The sequence below is a fragment of the Berghia stephanieae genome, chromosome 12, assembly GCF_034508935.2.
Source record: "Berghia stephanieae isolate SIO BIC M18660-M18661 chromosome 12, UCSD_Bste_1.3, whole genome shotgun sequence".
Lineage (NCBI taxonomy): Eukaryota > Metazoa > Mollusca > Gastropoda > Nudibranchia > Aeolidiidae > Berghia > Berghia stephanieae.
The window spans coordinates 3,178,723-3,201,017 of NC_088371.1; the positions used below are offsets into that span (position 1 = coordinate 3,178,723).

At 37.3% G+C, this 22,295-nt stretch overlaps 1 protein-coding gene across 1 annotated transcript in view; it reads left to right on the top strand.

Moving 5' to 3' along the window:
• Window positions 1-19,093, top strand: part of LOC144958241 (uncharacterized) — a 30,894-nt gene extending 11,801 nt beyond the window's left edge. The window contains exons 5-18 of the mRNA XM_078890078.1: window positions 614-715; window positions 2,208-2,409; window positions 3,154-3,210; window positions 3,698-3,772; window positions 6,558-6,636; window positions 7,480-7,661; window positions 10,154-10,269; window positions 10,675-10,774; window positions 13,662-13,841; window positions 14,590-14,754; window positions 15,450-15,460; window positions 16,120-16,309; window positions 17,247-17,359; window positions 18,589-19,093. Coding sequence (XP_078746204.1) covers window positions 614-715; window positions 2,208-2,409; window positions 3,154-3,210; window positions 3,698-3,772; window positions 6,558-6,636; window positions 7,480-7,661; window positions 10,154-10,269; window positions 10,675-10,774; window positions 13,662-13,841; window positions 14,590-14,754; window positions 15,450-15,460; window positions 16,120-16,309; window positions 17,247-17,359; window positions 18,589-18,801 — 1,785 coding nt within the window. The 3' untranslated portion in view covers window positions 18,802-19,093. The remainder of the gene's footprint in view (window positions 1-613; window positions 716-2,207; window positions 2,410-3,153; window positions 3,211-3,697; window positions 3,773-6,557; window positions 6,637-7,479; window positions 7,662-10,153; window positions 10,270-10,674; window positions 10,775-13,661; window positions 13,842-14,589; window positions 14,755-15,449; window positions 15,461-16,119; window positions 16,310-17,246; window positions 17,360-18,588) is intronic.
• The last annotated feature ends 3,202 nt before the right edge of the window (window positions 19,094-22,295 follow it).

The following is a 22,295-nucleotide window of genomic DNA, read 5'->3' on the forward strand; positions in this document are numbered from 1 at the left end:
AGCAAAGGAAGTACAATTATATTATTATTATTTTTTTTTAATGAGCTTTTATTTTGTGCAATATCCACTAAACATGCTCAAAGCGCTTTACAAGGGGTCCCTGACCAACAGCAACATTTAACATTTAGGTCGGGACACCTGTTACTGCTGTAAACGGCCAGGTACTCATTTTACACCTGAGTAAGGTGAGAGAATGTGAGTAAAGAGTTTTCCCCAAGGACTCACCTATCACCAAGCGAGGCTCAGACACAGGACCTTCCAATCCCGAAGCCATACCACTCGACCACAGAGTCACACAACCCATACACCCTCCCCACCAAAAAACAAACAAACAAACCAAAAAAACAAAGAGCTCAAAATATCTATGTAAGACAGTCAAATAATTGAGAAATCCAAAGGTCAACGTACCTGATGTTGATGATGATGATGATGATGATGATGATGATGATGATGATGATGATAAAGAAGATGAAGAGGAGGAGGACTAAGAGGATAATAATAAGGACATGTTTTTTTTCCCTTCATTTTTTTTTTCACTTTATTTTACTTTCACGTTTCCTTATGCTAAAAACATAGACTTTTTCATTGTTTTTGGACCTGTTGAATTGTTCAGGAGGAGCGTTTGAAAATGACTCTGGCCAGTTATCATTCCCAGCTGTACAACCAGGGGGACAAATGTGATTTGACGGGGAAACCCAGGCAGGTGGAAGTCAGGGTAAGAGGAAATAAACAAATCATGAATTTATATAGCGCCTAAACATCCACGTTAATCGTGCTGTGCGGTGCTTTACATCATAAATATGGTTAAAACAAAACAAAACAAACCAAAAAAATCAGATAAAGTTTTATTGGCTTCATTTTAGCTCCTGTGTGTCAATAAAACTCTGCGATTACAAACCCTCTACTTGATTTTTTTTTATTTTTTAGCTTTAATAAAGAAAATATAGTGCAGTGTCCATTACACAGCTCTTTACAAAGGGTCCCTAACCAACAGCAACACGTACATATGAAATAGTCAATGCCTGTTAGGCGATATTACAATTTTGTCCGACAGAGACCACGCTGTTCATGGTTAGTTACTCATTTTACACCTGAGTAACATGAGATATTGGGAGTAAAGAGCCTTTTCCAAGGACTCATCTATGCGCTGAGCGAGGCTGGAAGCTAGGACCTTTTGATCTGAAAACGAGTGTCATACCAAAAGACCACATAGCCCACTTAAAACGAAACACTTTAATAATCTAAATATAATGATAAGAAATAAACGGTATGAGGAGATTTTAGATGAAAACTGAGAATGAAAATATTTTGTGTCAGGAAGGCAAGTATGTTTCAAGACATCTGTTTGTGAAGGTTTGACGTTTTTTACAAAGAGTGTTCCTCAAAAGTAAAGAGTATAAATTTAACATACTTTACCTATATTGGACAATACATTCATCATTTATCAGCTTCTGGTTCACTCAAACTGGGTGGGGTTTTGGTTTCCCCACCGCCCATAGTGGGGAGGGAGGCACTTACCATGTCGTCTATATAATATGTTTTCCAACATGCATTCTGTCTTTGTCTTGGAATGAGGTTACTTGGTTTTGTCCTCGCCCTGGCCGGGTACCCTGGCTGGGAGGGAAACAGTTGAACCTATAGTTCTGTTATGCACTGTTTTATTATTTTGTTTTGAATGTTTAATAATTTATAAACATTTGTACCTCTTAGTGGAGACCTGTGCTTGTGTAAGGATGAGACTGATGAGAATTTTTGGTGATTTCAAATTATACAAAATGATAGTGTGCTCATGGAATCTACACCTGTCCCTTATTTGAACCCATTCCTCGTTTGTCTTACTTTTTCTTGGGTGCTTCAATTGTAATGATATTACTTTTCCATTTTCTTCCTTTTTACTAGCACTTAGACGACCTAACATTGTCTCAAGAGCCATAAAACTCTTAAAAACAACAAATGAAGAAAATTGTTTTGAGACTGCTGATCACACATTTAATTTTGTATTGTGATGCACTCTATTGCACTCTCCAACCCAAATTCTTGTGTCTTGTCTGATTCCTACTTTTTATGTGCATCACGTCATCGCTTCCTATTTTTTTTATTTACGTTCGCCTCTGGAAGATTAAAGGTGTCGACTTCTGACACACAACTTTCTTCAGTATCATTTATTTGTTTGTCCCGTGCTACATTATTTTGTTTTAAAATTCCAGTTCATGTGTGAGGAGAACTCGGAGGACTACCTGTCCAGGATAGAGGAATCAGAGACGTGTGTGTACACCATGACTGTCATCACCTCCAGAATTTGCCGACACCCGTATCTCCGACCCCCTGTACGCAGGAAGGCTGTTCCCATCACCTGCAACCCCTTATTGTCAGAGGACGAATATCACCACTACAAGGCAGAAGTCAATGGTAGGATTAATTGTGCAGCTATGTGGTCTAGTAGTATGACACTCGCTTTCGGATCTGAAGGTGCTGAGTTCGAGCCTCACTCGGCGCATAGTTGAGTCCTTCGATTAGGCTCTTTACTCACATTCTCTCACCATACTCAGGTGTAAAATGAGTACGTGGTTGTTAACCGCGATGTCACTGTCCGAAAAATTTGTAATATTGCCTACAGGCGTCATGTCTTGTCCTACATTTTAATTGTTGTTGTTGGCCAGGGACCCCTTGTAAAGCACTTTAAGCATGTTTAGTGGATATTGTGCTATATAGAAGTTCAATTAAATTAATTATTTTTCACTGCAATAGGGAACAAAAATGCGTTGTCAAAAATACAAACTGGTTCCAATCTCATTGGAAATGTGAAACCACTCTTCTGGAGGACTGAATCCATACATTTTGTAAATGATCTTCTGGTGTCAGAGTGATGGCATCTGATTTTCTAGTCGAAATTTAAATTGATCATCAATAAAAATCATCCATCCTCTCTCTTTCACGTCCCATAATCCTTAGAATCTGCCTATACACTCTGCTACTAAAATAGTTACTACCACCTTATGATTCAATATATAATCTATTCATTATTAGGCCTCTGATGGACTGGTTAAATACACACTTCCAAGGATTTTGGAACTGGAAAAGTAGGTGTGACGAAATAATACCAGATGGATACTGTTGGTTACATTTATACCATTTTTTTTCTCCATTTTTCAGAGCTCAAGGAAGCAGACAGAAAGTACAGAGAGGAACAGAGACAGAAAAAAGAGGAAGGTGTGGAATTGTTATTGTTGACAACTTTTTTACCCTGATCACATGACTATTCCCGAAAAATAACAGGATTGTGGTTAGACTCTGTCAGTCACCAGGATTAGGGAGGGGCTGGGCTGTAATGTTGGTGCTATGAATTTAGTTCAAAACCTCAAAACATCCGCCAGCCAGATACAACGTACCAACACACAAAATTATGTCTAACCTTAAACATTTAAAGGCTGAGTAATACAATTTAGTGAAAACTATTATCAAAATGACTGGCTAAAAACAATGACAAAGAGCTGAGTGATGTCAATTTAGTTCCTTCTATATGCTAAAAAAAAGGGTTTTTTTTATGGCACATGACTCTTTGCAAGGCTGGGGTAGGACACCTTTGATGTGTAATTTATTTATTGTTAAATACAATTTTCACGGAAGAAAATTTACCTTGGTAGTAATTTTTTTTGGTTTTTTTTTTCCTATTTGTTTTTGTTCTTTTCTGTGTCAGATTTAAAGAAAAGGAAATATACGATGGATAAAGATTTGGAAGAATCTCTTTTGAAAACTGCGAGAGATGTTTTGTGTAAGTCTATGCAACTATTCTTGTGGAACATCCACAGCTTTGTCAAATTATACAGAATTCATTCAGATATAAATAAATAAAATAAATAAGTAAAATTCCCTTTATTCATCCCAAGCTTTCCCTCTCATAGCGTGTTACAGGAAAAATGATATAATATGTAGTATGATGAGGATGGTGATGGTCTTATAGGGGAATGGTGAAAGTGAAGGATGGTGATGGTGTTATAGGGGAATGGTGAAAGTGAAGGATGGTGATGGTCTTATAGGGGAATGGTGAAAGTGAAGGATGGTGATGGTCTTATAGGGGAATGGTGAAAGTGAAGGATGGTGATGGTGTTATAGGGGAATGGTGAAAGAGAAGGATGGTGATGGTGTTATAGGGGAATGGTGAAAGTGAAGGATGGTGATGGTCTTATAGGGGAATGGTGAAAGTGAAGGATGGTGATGGTGTTATAGGGGAATGGTGAAAGTGAAGGATGGTGATGGTCTTATAGGGGAATGGTGAAAGTGAAGGATGGTGATGGTGTTATAGGGGAATGGTGAAAGTGAAGGATGGTGATGGTGTTATAGGGGAATGGTGAAAGTGAAGGATGGTGATGGTGTTATAGGGGAATGGTGAAAGTGAAGGATGGTGATGGTCTTATAGGGGAATGGTGAAAGTGAAGGATGGTGATGGTCTTATAGGGGAATGGTGAAAGTGAAGGATGGTGATGGTGTTATAGGGGAATGGTGAAAGAGAAGGATGGTGATGGAAGTATTAGGTAGGTTGTTGTGATGATGATAATGATAATGATGACGATAATTACTATATTACTAATGTGCATATGTGTGAGACTGTATATATGCCAATATATTATGTTATGTATGTACTCTATGATATTGTATCGTTATAAAAGTGTAACCAAATGACAAATTGCCACTATTTTGAGGACAAAAAAGACATATTATTATTATAGGGGAAATTTGTCTCGAGGGTCTATTCCAAGGGAAGACTGGAATAACCCAGGCAGGGCGAGGTAACTTGCTCAAGGCCACACAGCGCAGTGGCGGGTGATCGAACTTGGTACCTTTTGGGTGTGAAAGCAAAGACTGTCCCGCTGAGCCACGCTGCCCCTTTGTTGTTTCTTTTGGTGTCTGTGAAAGATCTCAACACGTGTGTATGAAAAGTGCCAAGGAAAGCAAGAAAGATCTCAACATGTGTGTATGAAAAGTGCCAAGGAAAGCAAGAAAGATCTCAACACGTGTGTATGAAAAGTGCCAAGGAAAGCAAGAAAGATCTCAACACGTGTGTATGAAAAGTGCCAAGGAAAGCAAGAAAGATCTCAACACGTGTGTATGAAAAGTGCCAAGGAAAGCAAGAAAGATCTCAACATGTGTGTATGAAAAGTGCCAAGGAAAGCAAGAAAGATCTCAACACGTGTGTATGAAAAGTGCCAAGGAAAGCAAGAAAGATCTCAACACGTGTGTATGAAAAGTGCCAAGGAAAGCAAGAAAGATTCAACACGTGTGTATGAAAAGTGCCAAGGAAAGCAAGAAAGATCTCAACATGTGTGTATGAAAAGTGCCAAGGAAAGCAAGAAAGATCTCAACACGTGTGTATGAAAAGTGCCAAGGAAAGCAAGAAAGATCTCAACACGTGTGTATGAAAAGTGCCAAGGAAAGCAAGAAAGATCTCAACAAGTGTGTATGAAAAGTGCCAAGGAAAGCAAGAAAGATCTCAACAAGTGTGTATGAAAAGTGCCAAGGAAAGCAAGAAAGATCTCAACAAGTGTGTATGAAAAGTGCCAAGGAAAGCAAGAAAGATCTCAACAAGTGTGTATGAAAAGTGCCAAGGAAAGCAAGAAAGATCTCAACAAGTGTGTATGAAAAGTGCCAAGGAAAGCAAGAAAGATCTCAACAAGTGTGTATGAAAAGTGCCAAGGAAAGCAAGAAAGATCTCAACAAGTGTGTATGAAAAGTGCCAAGGAAAGCAAGAAAGATCTCAACAAGTGTGTATGAAAAGTGCCAAGGAAAGCAAGAAAGATCTCAACAAGTGTGTATGAAAAGTGCCAAGGAAAGCAAGAAAGATCTCAACAAGTGTGTATGAAAAGTGCCAAGGAAAGCAAGAAAGATCTCAACAAGTGTGTATGAAAAGTGCCAAGGAAAGCAAGAAAGAAAAATAGAAGAAAAAAAAACATCCCAAAAAATCAGTCAACCTCGACTGGGGATCGAACCTGAGACCTTCTGATAACCAAACAGACTACCATTACGGTGATCAGAAGGTCTGAGGTTCGATCCCCAGTCGAGGTCGATTGATTTTTTGGGATTGTTTTTTTTTTTTTTTTTTTTCTTTTTCTTTCTTGCTTTGTCTGGCACCTTTCATACACACTTGTTCAGATCTTTATCTTACACCGGTGCCTGCTCCTTAATGTCTTAATATGATGGTTCTGTCAGTGTTTATATATTTTTTTTTTTTTGACTTTTTTCACAACCAATTTTACATACATATATTTATTTAGTAATTGACTATGGCTCGCTGCCTTCTGAATGACGTTAGACAATGGCAGAGTGCTCTCTGTTATAATATCTAATATTAGATCTAGCTACTCTAATGGAGAGACAGAGTGATGCTAATAAAACAAAGAAAAACACAATGGCAGAGTGCTCTCTGTTATAATATCTAATATTAGATCTAGCTACTCTAATGGAGAGACAGAGTGATGCTAATAAAACAAAGAAAAAAAAAATCTAATTTTAATCTTTCTTTATTAAGCATTAACATTAAAAAAAAAAAATTGTTCTTCCAGCTGAACCCAAAGGATCCCTGTTTCCAGAACCAGGGGAGGACGGTAAAGTTTCCAAGGAGAGCTTCATGAAAATGTTTGGGTATGTTAAACTTGATCAAGGTTGCCAATTTACCATCTATTTACGGAATTCAGCATGTTATGAACCCTCAGTATATATTCCAATCAAACCCCCCCCCCCCCCTGGAGTTCAGTACTCAGAAAGGGGTTTGTCTATGAGTTTGTGGCAGAGTTCAGTCAATTTTTGCCTTCTCCCCCCCCCCCCCCCCCCCCCCGAATTGGCAATCCTGCTTGATTTTCTTAACATTTTTTCTTTCTTTTTTTTCTTATGGTTTAAACGTGTGCTTTTAGTATATTGAACGAATGCATTATCTATCGAATTCGATCAACAAATAATAATTACAAAGACCTTTCTACATGGGACTGGTGTCTCAGTGTTGTTTGTTTTAATGTTTTAATGAATTTTTTATTTTGTGAGTTCTCTTCACTCGTGGAAACCATCGACTCCTGATAGTGTTCACAGTGTCTAATATGCCAAACTCAATAAGAATGGCATTATCAATCATGTGGAAAGTGGTACGAAGATCAAGCAGTGCTAGAGTAGAGACATTGCCTTGGTCAGCGGCACGCAATAAATCATTTTGTGATAGTATTTGAATGAAAACAGACGAGATGAGTGTGTAATACTTGCTGAAATAATAATATGTTTATTAATAGTGTATGGGCGAAACTCAATTATAATGACATTACAACATAAATTTCATTTTCATAATTGTCATCTCCCTCATCATTATCATCATCATCATCATCAGCAACAATATCATCATCATCATCATCATCATCACCCTCGTCATTAACATCGCAAGTCGTTGTTACAATTACTCTCTTTTCCTTCTTCATCACCGTCCCCTTCGGCTGTACTCAGGTCAAGTGAACAACTGTGGGAGTTGTACCAGAAAGGTCTTGAGCTCAGCAAGAAGTCTGTGGAGGAAAGGAAGAAGAAGTTGGAAGAGTTGAAAGAGTTACAGAAAAAAGGCAGAAAAGAGGAGCAGGTGGATAGCGAGGATGATAAGGAGGATGAAGAAATCCTGTCGGAATACTCAAATGGTGAGTAAATAGTGTCTCGGTATTCTTTAAATGGATAAATAATGACATGAATGAAAATACTTTATTCATCCCCTTAGACTTTGTGAGGTCGGCAGGAATCTGTAAACATCCCAGAATAAATCAATCTTCATTTTTCCTGTGATCTGTTCAGTGTGGGTGCCATTGCCAGGAAATTACTTCCAGCTGGCATGCAAGCCTTCCAGCTGTGTACAGTTATTGGTCATAGGAGTTTGTTCCAGTTTCTGTAGCATTAAGTAAGCAGTGTTGATATCGACTTGACACTCCTATGAAGCGCACATTTAGTGTAAATTGCATGATGTAAAAGCTCAAGTTTTAAACAGACAGAAATATTTCTTGCTAACATTTCAATTGGATCCCTGTCAACAGCAAAGTTCTGTCTGTCAAATCTATGAGATCCAGCTACCCAATCACTGCTGAATAGGTAGAGGGAATTGTGCAAAATGCCTTTATGACAGACCTATTGTGGAGGTGTCTAGTCTTGTCTATGCCTTGGACCCTTGGACTTAATTTAGGTCATGGGAGCCAAGACGATATTTCTACACACACCACAGAGTGGCATAGTAATATAGTCTTTGTTTTGTAATAATAATAATGATGATATTAATAATAATGATAATAATAATAATAATAATAGTGCTGAAAACTTATATAGCGCTATAACTCTGAGATATCAGAAAAGTGAGTGGAGCAGGCACTTATGTTGGTAACAACAAGATATGAAGTGAATAGAAAAGTGCCAGAAGACAATAGAGAATAAAAAATTTTCGCGGCGGTGGTGGGGTTTGAACCTGCGACCTTATTGGTACGACAACTCCGCCTGGCAGGTGAGAGCGTGGCTCTACCGTGTGAGCTATCCACGAACACAAAAATATTCGTTTCAAACTCAAAGTCATTACTAGATCCCTCTCTCACCCACTTCTTGAGACCGCCGATTCGTTCGTACACCACCATCGCGAATAATTTTGACCAGCAGTTAAGCTCAATAGCCAATATTCTCAACACAAACATATAACACAGAAACGATTGAGACATTGAGTATGCTCCGGTGTATGGGGTGAATTTTTTAATTCAGAAAAGTGAGTGGAGCAGGCACTTATGTTGGTAACAACAAGATATGAAGTGAATAGAAAAGTGCCAGAAGACAATAGAGAATAAAAAATTTTTTATTCTCTATTGTCTTCTGGCACTTTTCTATTCACTTCATATCTTGTTGTTACCAACATAAGTGCCTGCTCCACTCACTTTTCTGAATTAAAAAATTCACCCCATACACCGGAGCATACTCAATGTCTCAATCGTTTCTGTGTTATATGTTTGTGTTGAGAATATTGGCTATTGAGCTTAACTGCTGGTCAAAATTATTCGCGATGGTGGTGTACGAACGAATCGGCGGTCTCAAGAAGTGGGTGAGAGAGGGATCTAGTAATGACTTTGAGTTTGAAACGAATATTTTTGTGTTCGTGGATAGCTCACACGGTAGAGCCACGCTCTCACCTGCCAGGCGGAGTTGTCGTACCAATAAGGTCGCAGGTTCAAACCCCACCACCGCCGCGAAAATTTTTTATTCTCTATTGTCTTCTGGCACTTTTCTATTCACTTCATATCTTGTTGTAACTCTGAGATATCAGACTCTTAAGTGCTTAAATTACAAAATTATTTTGGCTGAGACATTCTCACTCACTTACAAATCACAAACACACGTTACAGCACAAACCAGACGCCTATCTTGCTTCTCATATCGTCTACTAAAATCGAAAAGGATAAGTTTTAAGCAACCGTTTAAAAATAGACAAAGATTCTTTTTTCACGAATGCTCTGTGGTAAGGCGTTCCAAATGGAGGGTCCGAAATGAGAAAAGGACCCAAAGGATACCCATTTTAATTCCCCACTGCAATTTGAGGCTTTGAGCAAGTTAGTCGGCCCCAGCTCAGTTTGTGGCACTGCACAATTGTTGATGCCTGGGTTATTCCAGTCATCCCTTGGAATGGACCTTAAAGAAATTTTTTTTTTAATTCAAAATTATGCCCTTTCGCAACGGCACCATAAGATCCCGTCACTTAGGCATTCCATGAAGGAATATAGAAAATCCATCAAACAGGATCTCTGACGTCAACAGGAATCACCCATGTTGTCCAAGTGAGCAAATTGGGGGTTAATAATCTTGCATAAGGAAAAAAAGCCCAAAGTGCCTGAAGAGGGGCTCGAACCCAGGACCTTCCAGATCACAATACAATCCTACACCACTCAGCCACTTCGCCTCCCCTAAAGAAAAAGTTTGGATGAACAAAAGGGATTTAAAAAAAATTTATTTCATTTATTTATTTATTTATTTATTTATTTATTTATTTATTTATTTATTTATTTATTTATTTATTTATTTGATTTTGATTCCTGCCACTGATAACATTCCTGATTTAAATATAATCACACAGGTTACCTTTATTCTTCATGCTATCTTTTTTTTTCTTCAGAAATTGACGAGATCAAGAAACGATTCTCTAGGACTCAGAAAAAATTGTCAAACATCAAACAAAAACTTGCAGCTGAGAAGAAGTGGGAAGACAACATTGAAGAAGTCATCAAAGAGGTGAAAAAGACACTGTTTGCTTTACATTTCTTTTATTGACAAAAAGCACTTTGCAGTAATTTACATATAACATTTTTGCTTTGTTCATTCATTCATTATTCATTATTTTTTAATGTATTTTTATATATTTATTACAGATATGCTTTTTTCAATCATTTATTTATTCATTTATTATTTTTAAATATATTTTTATATATTTATTTATTAAACTTATTTATTTATTCATTTAATTTCTTATTTATTAATATATTTAGTTTTAGCTGTTTAACTTTATTTATGTATTTATAGATTTATCTATTTTTATTTAGTTTGGATTTAACTTTTGAAACTTTATAAACACATTATACAAGGGTTTTGTGTGTTTTTTTTTTGTATATGAGTGGAAATACATTTCATCTAAAACAGGCTGAGAAGGAGCACGGTATTAAACTGGATCGTAGTCTGGTCGCTGGTCTGTCCAGTACTCTCAACAAACTTGTCAACAAGCTAGAGGACACAGAGAATGGTAACTATCGTTTTTTCATGGTTAAATACTTTGTTTCACTGCCATCACTCGTCCTGTACAATGTTGAAAAACAAGAAAGGTGTGTGTTTGTGTGTGTGTGTGTATGTGTGTTTATGTTTGTGTGTGTGTATGTGTGTTTATGTGTGTGTGTATGTGTGTTTATGTGTGTGTGTGTTTGTGTGTTTATGTGTGTGTGTGTGTGTTTATGTGCAGGGTTGCTGATTTACCAGATTTTTACGGAATTCAGTAAGGTTTTAGACCTCCGTATATATTTCAATCACTGGGCAAAGGGAAGCCAAAAGCTCAGCCTTACGGAAAGTGAGTGGGTTAGACAAGGAACCTCCACCCAGTAAGCACATTGATACAAGAATGAAAGGAAAATTGCACTAGACTTATTCATGTATCTTTAACTCCTTTATCATTTATTAAAAATAAGTACATTTAGTCTTTTTCTTTCTCTTTTGTCCAGTATCCAGTTGGTTGATGTGTCTGCGTAAAACTTAAGTCCATTTTTGCACCCTAAATTGGCAACCCTGTGTGTGTGTGTGTGTGTGTGTGTGTGTGTGTGTGTGTGTGTGTGTGTGTGTGTGTTTGTGTTTGTGTGAGTGAGTATGACATATTGACATACGAGGTAGAAAGAAAAATCATAGTTTATGACAGTGGGATGATGTGTTGTTTGATTCCCAGAGTCAAGAAAAGTTGATTTTGTTGAGCAATTTTTGCATCATTTATTTCATTTTGTGTGTATGGCCACTACTATGCTTTGATTCTCTCCTTGTTGATCATTTTTCAAGATTTCTATCACAAAATGAATTTTTAAACTCAAATCCAAAAGTAATAATTGCATACGAGACATAATTTTGTTGAACAAAACAAGCTTTACAAAACGGCCTTAACATCTTGTAAAGATAAAGTTTTTTTCTTTTAGATATTGTGATTCATAAAAAGTATTTGAAAAAGAAAAATGTTTGTAGTAACCAGTAACAAATGTGACGATTTTCCTTTAGTCGGGAGGAGAGGGTGAAAAGAGTAGAATTGTAGTCATCAATTTTATTTTTGTTTTTGTTTGTTTGTTTTACGGGTTTAAAAAAAATAATTAATTAATTTAATATAATTAGTTAATGACCTGTAACACAGTACGTACATGCTATTACTGTCAACTGGGGTAACTTTGCCCCTTGCCTCTGTGAATTTGGAGCATTTTGAGTTTGAGTTATCTCAGCTTTGTTGTAGTTATTTTCCTAGTGAAAAGACTTGACTTTAAATCCAAGGAAGTAATTGCCACAAAACTTTTTAAAAACTGCTATTGGTCCGAAATTATAGAGTCAGACAGACCCATCCCGTCCAAAGGGTAGCAAGCAATTGCTCTTGTCCTTGTCATGCTATATAGAAACTCATAGTAAACTCTGGTTGGATGGGTCTAGTGCCTCTGAAGGACTTTTTTTTCTTTTTTTACTGGCTAACTCAGCCACTCTTAGTCTTAGCTTACAAAGTGATTAGTAGAAAACGGTAAGGGCTGCCTGAAGCCGGTGATCGTAAAATACTAACGAAAGAGTGAAAATGGAAAGACTTCGTATGGTAACAAAACAGACAATGGACGTTTCGGGTACAAACCCTTCGTCAGCACAACAATACACAAATAAACGAGGAAAACAAATAAAATTTTTTTTAACAAAAATTTTTTCCCTCACTCTCTCTCCTCTCTCCCCTCTTTTCTGTCTATCTACCTATCTATCTGTCTATCCATCTATCTATTTATCGGTGTATTCCACTTTACTATCGCATCGTTCCTTCGCGAAGATTCGACCTTCGCTCATCCAACAACCCCCCCCCCCCCCCCACCTCCGCCGTGACCCTTTCACCTCACCCCCTCCACCGCCCCCTACTGTTCCACTACAGCGTTCTACTACTACTACTACTACTACTACTACTACTACTACTACTACTACTACTACTACTACTACTACTACTACAACTACAACTACTACTACTACTACTACAACTACTACTACTACTACTGCTACTACTACTACTACTACTACTACTACTACTACTACTACTACTACTACTAACTACTACTACTACTACTACTACTACCAATATGTCTTTTATCTTCCATTATAGTCTGGAAGGTTCTGTTCCCTGACGCTGACCTTTGCTTATCAATTAGATCACCCCCCTGGGGCACCCTATCCTCTACCCACGCCACGCTAAAATTTCATTCATACTGCAACCACCATTGAGTACAGACGATACAAGTTATTTTTCATTATATTTTATTTGTTTTCCACGTTTATTTGTGTATTGTTGTGCTGATGAAGGGTTTGTACCCGAAACGTCCATTGTCTGCAAAGTGATAATCTTGTGTTATCGGCTAACTCAGCCACTCTTAGCTTACAAAGTGATTAGTCTTGTGTTATCGGCTAACTCAGCCACTCTTAGTCTCAGCTTACAAAGTGATTAGTCTTGTGTTATCGGCTAACTCAGCCACTCTTAGCTTACAAAGTGATTAGTCTTGTGTTATCGGCTAACTCAGCCACTCTTAGCTTACAAAGTGATTAGTCTTGTGTTATCGGCTAACTCAGCCACTCTTAGCTTACAAAGTGATTAGTCTTGTGTTATCGGCTAACTCAGCCACTCTTAGCTTACAAAGTGATTAGTCTTGTGTTATCGGCTAACTCAGCCACTCTTAGCTTACAAAGTGATTAGTCTTGTGTTATCGGCTAACTCAGCCACTCTCAGCTTACAAAGTGATTAGTCTTGTGTTAGCGGCTAACTCAGCCACTCTTAGCTTACAAAGTGATTAGTCTTGTGTTATCGGCTAACTCAGCCACTCTTAGCTTACAAAGTGATTAGTCTTGTGTTATCGTATTTTTTTTTTATCTAGAACTTTCTTCTATGGATAAAGAAATCAATGGTTTGAAACCCGGTGATAAAGTAATCAACTCAGATGAGACAGGAGTTAATTCGGATGAAGGAGAGAAAGGCGAATCGACAGGCAAAAGTTATAAGCACGCCACAGTGGAAGATGATGACGATGATGAGGACAAAGAGAAAAACAAGAAAAGTAAGCGATTTTGGTTTATTGCTCTTTATCATCATCCATATTCACACTTTCTGGTTTATACAAATTTGTTTTGTTTGTCTTTTGTTTTTTTTTTCTGCTTTTACTGTCTGAAATTAGGTGAAACAATCCTGGGCTTTTTTTTTAATGTAAAAAAAAAATGAGCTTTTATATAGCGCAATATCCACTTAACGTGCTGAAAGCGCTTTACAAGGGGTCCCTGGCCAACAGCAACATTTAACATGTAGGATGTGACATGATGTCTGTTAGGCGAGATTACATTTTTTTTTTCGGATAAAGACAGCTGTTAATGACCAGGTACTCATTTTACACCCGAGTACGGTGAGAGAATTTCAGTAAAGAGCCTTTTCCAAGGACTCAACTATGCGCCGCACGAGACTCGAACCTCCCATAGTGGGCAGGGAGGCACTTACTGTGTCTTCTATCTCCCTATATCTGATTTCCAACTTTCTTTCTGTCTTTGTCTTAGAATGATATTACTTGGTTTTGTCCTGGCTTTGATAGTGTTGCATTGAAATCTACATCTGTTTCCTATTTGAACCAATTCCCCTTTGTCTTACTTTTCTTTGGTGCTTTAATTGTAATTCTAGAACTTTTTACTTTACCATTTTCTTCCTTTTTACTGGCGCTGATATAATCTAAATGTGTTGCAAGCGCTGTAAAACCCTTAAAAACCAAAACAACAAACAGCCCTGCACACAATTTTATCTCTCCATTGTTTTCACAACAGAGGTTGAGTCTAATCCTGTCCTCAAAGGAGATGGAGTTGACCAGAATCCCGATGACAAATGGAGATTGGAAAAACCACAAGATCCAACACCGTCAAAGCAGCAGCAGCAGCCTTTCGGAGATAAAATCAAATCGCCACCAAGATCGTCTGATGATGAAAATATGGGTGAGAGTCTTCTTGTGTTGGCTTACACAATAAAGTAGAAACTTGTAGTGGCTCCTGAAGCCTGTGATCGTGAAAATACTAACGAAAGAGTGAAAATGGAGAGGCTTGGGATAGGAACGATATAGATCGTTCCTATTCGGAGCCTCTCCATTTTCACTCTTTCGTTAGTATGCTTACACAATACTACGGTTTCGACTTCATTTTTGGCACTGTTAATATCAATATACAGCTAGCATTATCACTATCATCATCATCATCATCATTATCACATCGTCATCTTCATCAACCACCACCACGGTTATGCGGTCTAGTGGTATGACACTCACCTTCGGATTGTAAGGTCCTGGGTTCGAGCCTCGCTCGGCACATAGTTGAATCCTTGGTAAAGGCTCTTTACTTCCATTCTCTCACCGTACTCAGGTGTAAAATGTGTACCTGACCGTTAACAGCGTTGTCTCTGTTGGAAAAAAATGGTATTATTGCCTAACAGGCGTCGTGTCTCGTTCTACATGTTATGTGTTGTTGTTGGTCAGGGATCCTTTGTAAAGCGATTTGAGCACGTTTAGTGGATATTACACTATATATATAAAATACTCAAGCTCCAAGCTCACCACCACTATTATCTCCATTCTAATCTCCCTCGTCTGTCATCACCAAATCAATCAGTCACCACTCTCACCGTCTTACCTCCATAGTGGGCAGGGAGGTACTTACTGTGTCTTCTATCCCCCTATATATGTTTTCCAACATGATTTCTGTCTTTGTCTTGGAATGAGATTACTTGGTTTATTCCTGGCCTTGGCCGGATGCCCTTGCTGAGGGGGAGGCAGTCAATGGTATGTAGTTAGTTTTGGGAGATATTTTTTACCTTGTAAATCATCTCTCTGTTATGCACTGTTTTGTTTTGTTTACATATCATATAAGATTTGTAAACATTTGAGTGTATTCCTCTTAGTCAGGACCTGTGCTTGTGTTTGGATGAGACTTTTACTTTTAGTTGATCTCAAACTAAGCACATTGATAGTGTACTCTTGGAATCTACATCGGTTCCCTATTTGAGTTAATTCCCCTTTGTCTTCCTTTTTCTTGGGTACTTTAATTGTAATTCTATAACTTTTTTATGATCCCATTTTCTTCCTTTTTACTGGCGCTGATATAACCTTAATGTGTTGCAAGAGCTTTTAAACCCTTAAAAACAAACAAACCAAATCAATCAGCCATCACTCTCACCATCATATTCCTCCCCCTCCCACCTTCACCCCCACTCCACAGACTATTCAGACAAGAAACTCGAGGTCCCCTCCACCTTTCCGCTCCCAAAAGATCCGACACAATACGTCGTCGATCCCGACTACACCAAGATAGCACCACCTGGTGGACACGGTTGGTGATGAGGGACGAGAGCAAGGGGTCGAATCCAAGGCTGAACCAGACTTCAAGATGTCCATTGAAGAGTTGGAAGACACGGATGAAGAGAATAAAATCCCCTCCAATATCAAAGAGATGCTGGAGGAAACGGTTATGAAGGAATTGGAGAAGAAGCTGGTGAAAAAGAGTGAGTTATTATTATGATTATTATTATTATTATTATGATGATGATGATGATGATTATTATTATTATTATTATTATTATTATTATTATTATTATTATTATTATTATTATTATTATTATTATCATTATTATTATTATTATTATTATTATTATTATTATTATTATTATTATTATTATTATTATTATTATTATTATTATTATTATATTGTTATTTATTATTATTATTATTATTATTATTTATTATTATTATTATTATTTATTATTATTATTATTTATTATTATTATTATCATTATCATTTTTATTATTACTGTTATGACTCTAAAAGATGAATTTGAGATGAGAGGATAGTTTTGCTGATTTGCCTTCCTCTCATTTCATATACTCTTTTAGTGTCTTATTCATTGTGCCTTGTTGACAAAGGGTAAACCTGAAACATCCACATCATTTGTTCTCGAGAATTAAATTGAAATAGTCCTTCACAACCATTAGGTCCCAGGAGTTTATTCCAGTTTCTCTAGCATGAAATGGAGATGTGCAATTTCTTACTACCCTTTAGAAAGGACCCTTGTCTATTGCAAAATACTCTCTTCCAAATTCACTGCTGATTAGACATTCTCGACTTCACCGGGATTGATCCCTGTCCCTTTGGTTGTGAAGTGAGTGCTCTATTAATGGAACTATCAGGACCCTCCATTAAATTATAAATAGTGTGCGCTTGTCTAAGGAGCTCGCATCATTGCCATCCGGAAGTATAATAGACCAACACACAAAATTTTGTGTCACCTTAAACTTTATAGTCTGGTTAATACAGTTTAGTGAGAATTACTAATAAACGCGGATGGCAAAAAGCAATAACAAAGACCCGAGTGACGTCAACTTCGAACTTTGTATAGCTTCTATTCTATTCTTTTAATAATATGTTTTAAACGTTTATTTCAGATGCCAGCAAGCTTGGTCTAGACGCCGACCATTCGTACATCCAGGACAAATCCATACACGTCATACAACAAGAGGACAAAGACGGAAACACAAACCGATTCATCTTTGTTTTGGTTAGTAAAACTAAACAAGATTTTTACAACAATAACAATTAGAGACCTTAGTAGGAAAATTGCACATTAAAAAAAAATTGATTTGATTACTACGTTGTAAGAAGCTGTGGATGATAAAAATCTAATTTAAAGGAGTAAATCAGCTTGAAATCAAAAACAAAATAATGAAATTCAAGGAATGGAACATTTCAGACTCAAAACCCTTGTTCAGCTAAAAAAAAGTCAGTGAAAGTGTTAATAAATCACTTTGACCAAATACTTTTCTGCCGTCTGTATGGATTGAGAGTGATTATTAAAAAAAAATATTTTTTTTTTAAATTGAGCTTTTATATGAATAATAATAAATAGATAAATAAATAAATTCCCTTTATTCATTCACAAGGGGAAATTTTAATTTTTCTTTAGGATCTAATCCAAGGGAACTCTGGAATAACCAGGCATCAGTCGCATTGCGTAACCGCAAACTGAGCTAGGGCTAGGTGATTTGCTCAAGGCCATACAACGAGGCGGGTAGTCGAACTCTGTACCTTTCGGGTATGAATCAAAGACCATACTGTTGAGCAACCCATAGCGTACTATCCACTAAGCAAAGGGATTTACAATTTAGATGCTAAATCTTTGGTCTCTGGTTTATGCTTCATCATTTAACCCAGAGAAACTGATGAAAGTGATTTTTTTCCTTAGTTTTTTTCCAAATAACTTAGTATTGCAGTATTTTTTGTGGCAAACACCTCAAAAACGACCCTTTGACACAGCATCATAGAAATGATAATGTCTATATATTACAAGCTTGTCAGCCAGTATGATTAAACATATTGTAATACGCTTTGGCATCGAAAATATCATAATATGGTAACACTGACTACAATATGTGAAAAGAGTTTGTAACAAGAAGGGGGTACAAATGATAAAAGTGGAATAGTTGAGGTCATTAAATATTGTCCCACCTAGATGAGAATCTTGACTAGCCAGAATGGATGTTTGTCACAAGAATTATAGGTTTTAACTACCCTCCACTAGCTTGATGTCTCCATAAATTCAGCATAAGTTAAATTTGAAATTTTGGATGGTTGCTCTTGTTGAAATTATGTTGTTGTTTTGCCTGCATTTTTTTTTTTAGAAAATATGAGAAAATTGGCATAAATATTGAGAAAAATTATGATATTTTTAAAAAAATGATTGAGATTGGTTGTCAAGCCTGTTTTTTATAATCAATTTTCACATTTCAGGGATTCAAGAACCTTGATGAGGAAGCAGCAGAGCAAGACAGGCAGTCAGTGCTGGAAGAGAATTATGAGTTTGTCTATAACAAAAGGAAGCTGGGAGGAGGCAGAGGAGGAGGGGATGGAGGTGAAGGGGGTTCGCAGGTTAAAGATGTGTTGGATGAAGGGGATGGTGGTGCTGATGGTGAAGGGGAAGGACTGGAACAGCCTGTGAGATGATTTCGGTATATATAATGTATATATTATTGGCTTTCTAGAGTTCGTATGAATAGAAAATTGAACAAATTTGTTCGCTTTTCAATACTGCTGAACTTGTGAGAGTTAGTGGTGGTAATTGTAAGTAGTGTGTGTATGTGTTTGTGTGTGTGTGGGTGTGTTTTATGAATGTTATTGGTATTGTGGTGCTACTGCTAGCATGAAGGTGTTTGTGTTTGTGGGTGAGTGTGTGTGCGTATAAAAGAAAAAGAGAGATAGATTGATCGAGAGAGAGAGAGAGAGAGAGAGAGAGAGAGAGAGAGAGAGAGAGAGAGAGAGAGAGAGAGAGAGAGAGAGAGAGAGAGAGAGAGAGAGAGAGAGAAGAGGAGAGAGAGAGAGAGAGAGAGAGAGAGAGGAGAGAGAGAGAGAGAGAGAGAGAGAGAGAGAGAGAGAGAGAGAGAGAAGAGAGAGAGAGAGAGAGAGAGAGGAGAGAGAGAGAGAGAGAGAGAGAGAGAGAGAGAGAGAGAGAGAGGAGAGAGAGAGAGAGAGAGAGAGAGAGAGAGAGAGAGAGAGAGAGAGAGAGAGAGAGAGAGAGAGAGAGAGAGAGAGAGAGAGAGAGAGAGAGAGAGAGAGAGAGAGGAGAGAGAGAGAGAGAGAGAGAGAGAGAGAGAGAGAGAAGAGAGAGAGAGAGAGAGAGAGGAGAGAGAGAGAGAGAGAGAGAGAGAGAGAGAGAGAGAGAGAGAGGAGAGAGAGAGAGAGAGAGAGAGAGAGAGAGGAGAGAGAGAGAGAGAGGAGAGAGAGAGAGGAGAAAGAGAGAGAGAGAGAGAGAGAGAGAGAGAGAGAGAGAGAGAGAGAGAGAGAGAGAGAGAGAGAGAGAGAGAGAGAGAGAGAGAGAGAGGAGAGAGAGAGAAGAGAGAGAGAGAGAGAGAGAGAGAGAGAGAGAGAGAGAGAGAAGAGAGAGAGAGAGAGAAGAGAGAGAGAGAGAGAGAGAGAGAGAGAGAGGAGAGAGAGAGAGAGAGGAGAGAGAGAGAGAGGAGAGAGAGAGTGAGAGGAGAGAGACAGATGAATTTAGAGTGTGGTGAATAGAAAGCCAAAAAAACCAGAAGACGTAGAAGATTAATAGATAAGAGGGGATATCTCTAAACGAGGCAAAATAGAAGAGTAAGTCCAGAACCAGAGAATGACCAAGGAGGACAGAGGTGTGTATGTGGATACGTTTGAATTTTTGAGTTATTGTATAGAACCAAATACAAACCCAATGAGTCATTATAGTGTGCGAAGATCTCTTTAATGGCTCAACATCATCTCAAAGCGACTCAGCAACCAGACTACTGACCAGAGGACAGTGCTGTCATTCTACAATAAGATAACGTTACATCCATTACTCATTTTATTGATAGAGGAGTTGACTCCTACATTTCTGTTCAAAGGCTCAACTAGCGATGCTCAAAGGGATTTAACTGACATTTGAAAGGTATGAAGAATGATGACGTCATGCATTTAGTGTATCAAGGTACTGTAATTTATGTCACAATACGCTTTTTAAGTAGGCAGTATTTTTGTTTGTCTTGATGGTATGCAAAACTGCGAGACTGATCAAGTTAAGTAGCACTGACTTTTTAAGTGTCGCAACTTGTTATTTGTACTTTGAAATGGAAGAATATTTACTCTCAATCTCTCACTGTACTCAGCTGTAAAAGGGGCACTAGCTGTTAACAGCATTGTCATTATCGAAAGAAATTGTAATTTCACCATACATACGTCTTGGTCTTGTCCTACATGTGAAATGTTGCTGTGGCTTGGGATCCTATGTAAAGTGCTTTGATCGCTATGTAGATGCTCAACTTTTTTTTCTGAAATTATTTCTGCTATCTCCATGATGTCAGTCTCAGATCTGCCTGTTGTACAGATGTCATTGTCAACATATTTTATTGGGGGATTTTATTTGGTGTAATGGGAAAGGTTTGGGGGGAGGGGAGGGGAGGGAGGGAGGGATTAGTTGATGAGATTCCAATTTTTTTATTTCCATCTAGTATCGGATTAATTTCCTAAAATTTTAGAAAAAAAAAGTTTATGAAATATTTGATATTATAAAATTTTAAAATTGCCTTTATTCATCCCATAGGGGAAATTTGTCTCCAGGGTCTATTCCAAGGGAAGACTGGAATAACCTAGGCGTCAGCCGCAGTGCAGCGCCGCAAATATATTGAGTGTAAATATATGTGAGTAAATTAATATATGCGATGTCCAATTTTTTATCTTACACCAGTGCCTGCTCCCTCATTTGTTATTTTAATCATTTTAAAGTAACAGTGAAGCGACCGAGTAGTTATTAAGGCATTGTATTGTGATTGGGACAATCCTGGGTTCGTGCTCAGCTTCAGGCACTTTTGATTTTTTTCCTTGGGTAAGATTATTCACCCCCTATTTGGTCATCTTGGACAACATGGGTGATTCCTTTTGACAATGAATGTTTTGTTTGATGGATTATCTATTGTTATATATGGAATGCCTTGGCAACGGCGTCTAACCATGCCACACAAAAGGGCAATTTTTTAAATATATTTTTTAACAGTCCATATAGTTAATGGTAGATAGCATGAATTTTGGATTCATAAAATATTTTAAAAATTGAAATTCCTTTTTTCCATTAGATATACTGGTGTTAATTTTACTGCCTGGGACAGGTCTGTTATGTCTCAGCTTTTGAAAAAAAATAATTTAATATAATTTTTAAAATCAGCTTTTATATTTTTTTGCAAATTATCCACTCAACATGCTCAAAGCGCTTTAGAAAGAGAATGCTTTAGGATTGGAAGGTCCTGAGTTCGAGCCTCGCTTGGTGCTTAGTTGAGTCCTTGGAAAAAACTCTTTACTCACATTCTATCACCGTTCTCATGTGTAAAATGAGTACCTGGCCATTAACAGCGTTGTCTCTGTCCGAAAATGTAATATTGCCTAATAGGCATCATGTCTACATGTTAAGTGTTGCTGTTGGTCTGGGACACTTTGTAAAGCGCTTTGAGTACGTTTTGAGTATACTGTGCTTTATAAAAACTCAAGTTTTTAAAAATTTCCTGGATATAAAATCAAAAGATTCAATGATTTCAATGATTTGTTATTTTTAATATATATTTATTTATAATCAAAACGTTATAATATTGATATGTGATATGAAATATATCAGTTTAAGAAAACAAACAAAACAAAGAAGACTGCCATACACATAAGATATGAATGTCTCTTCGTGATTGTAATTTTTAGATTCTATATATTTTCATTTCCATGTTGGTTTCTTCAACTTGAATGTCATGACTTGCTCTATAGCTCATGCTTCAATTCCAACATTTATATTCCAGATAATAGATTTCATAACTAGTATTTTTTCCTTGTAAAAACTACGAATTCTTACAATTTAGGTAGTAGAGAACATTATGGGTTGGATGGGCTGGGAATAAAGCTGCTGTGATGGTGTGAACTATGTTTTGTTTTTTTCTCTTCTTTACTTATTTGAAAAA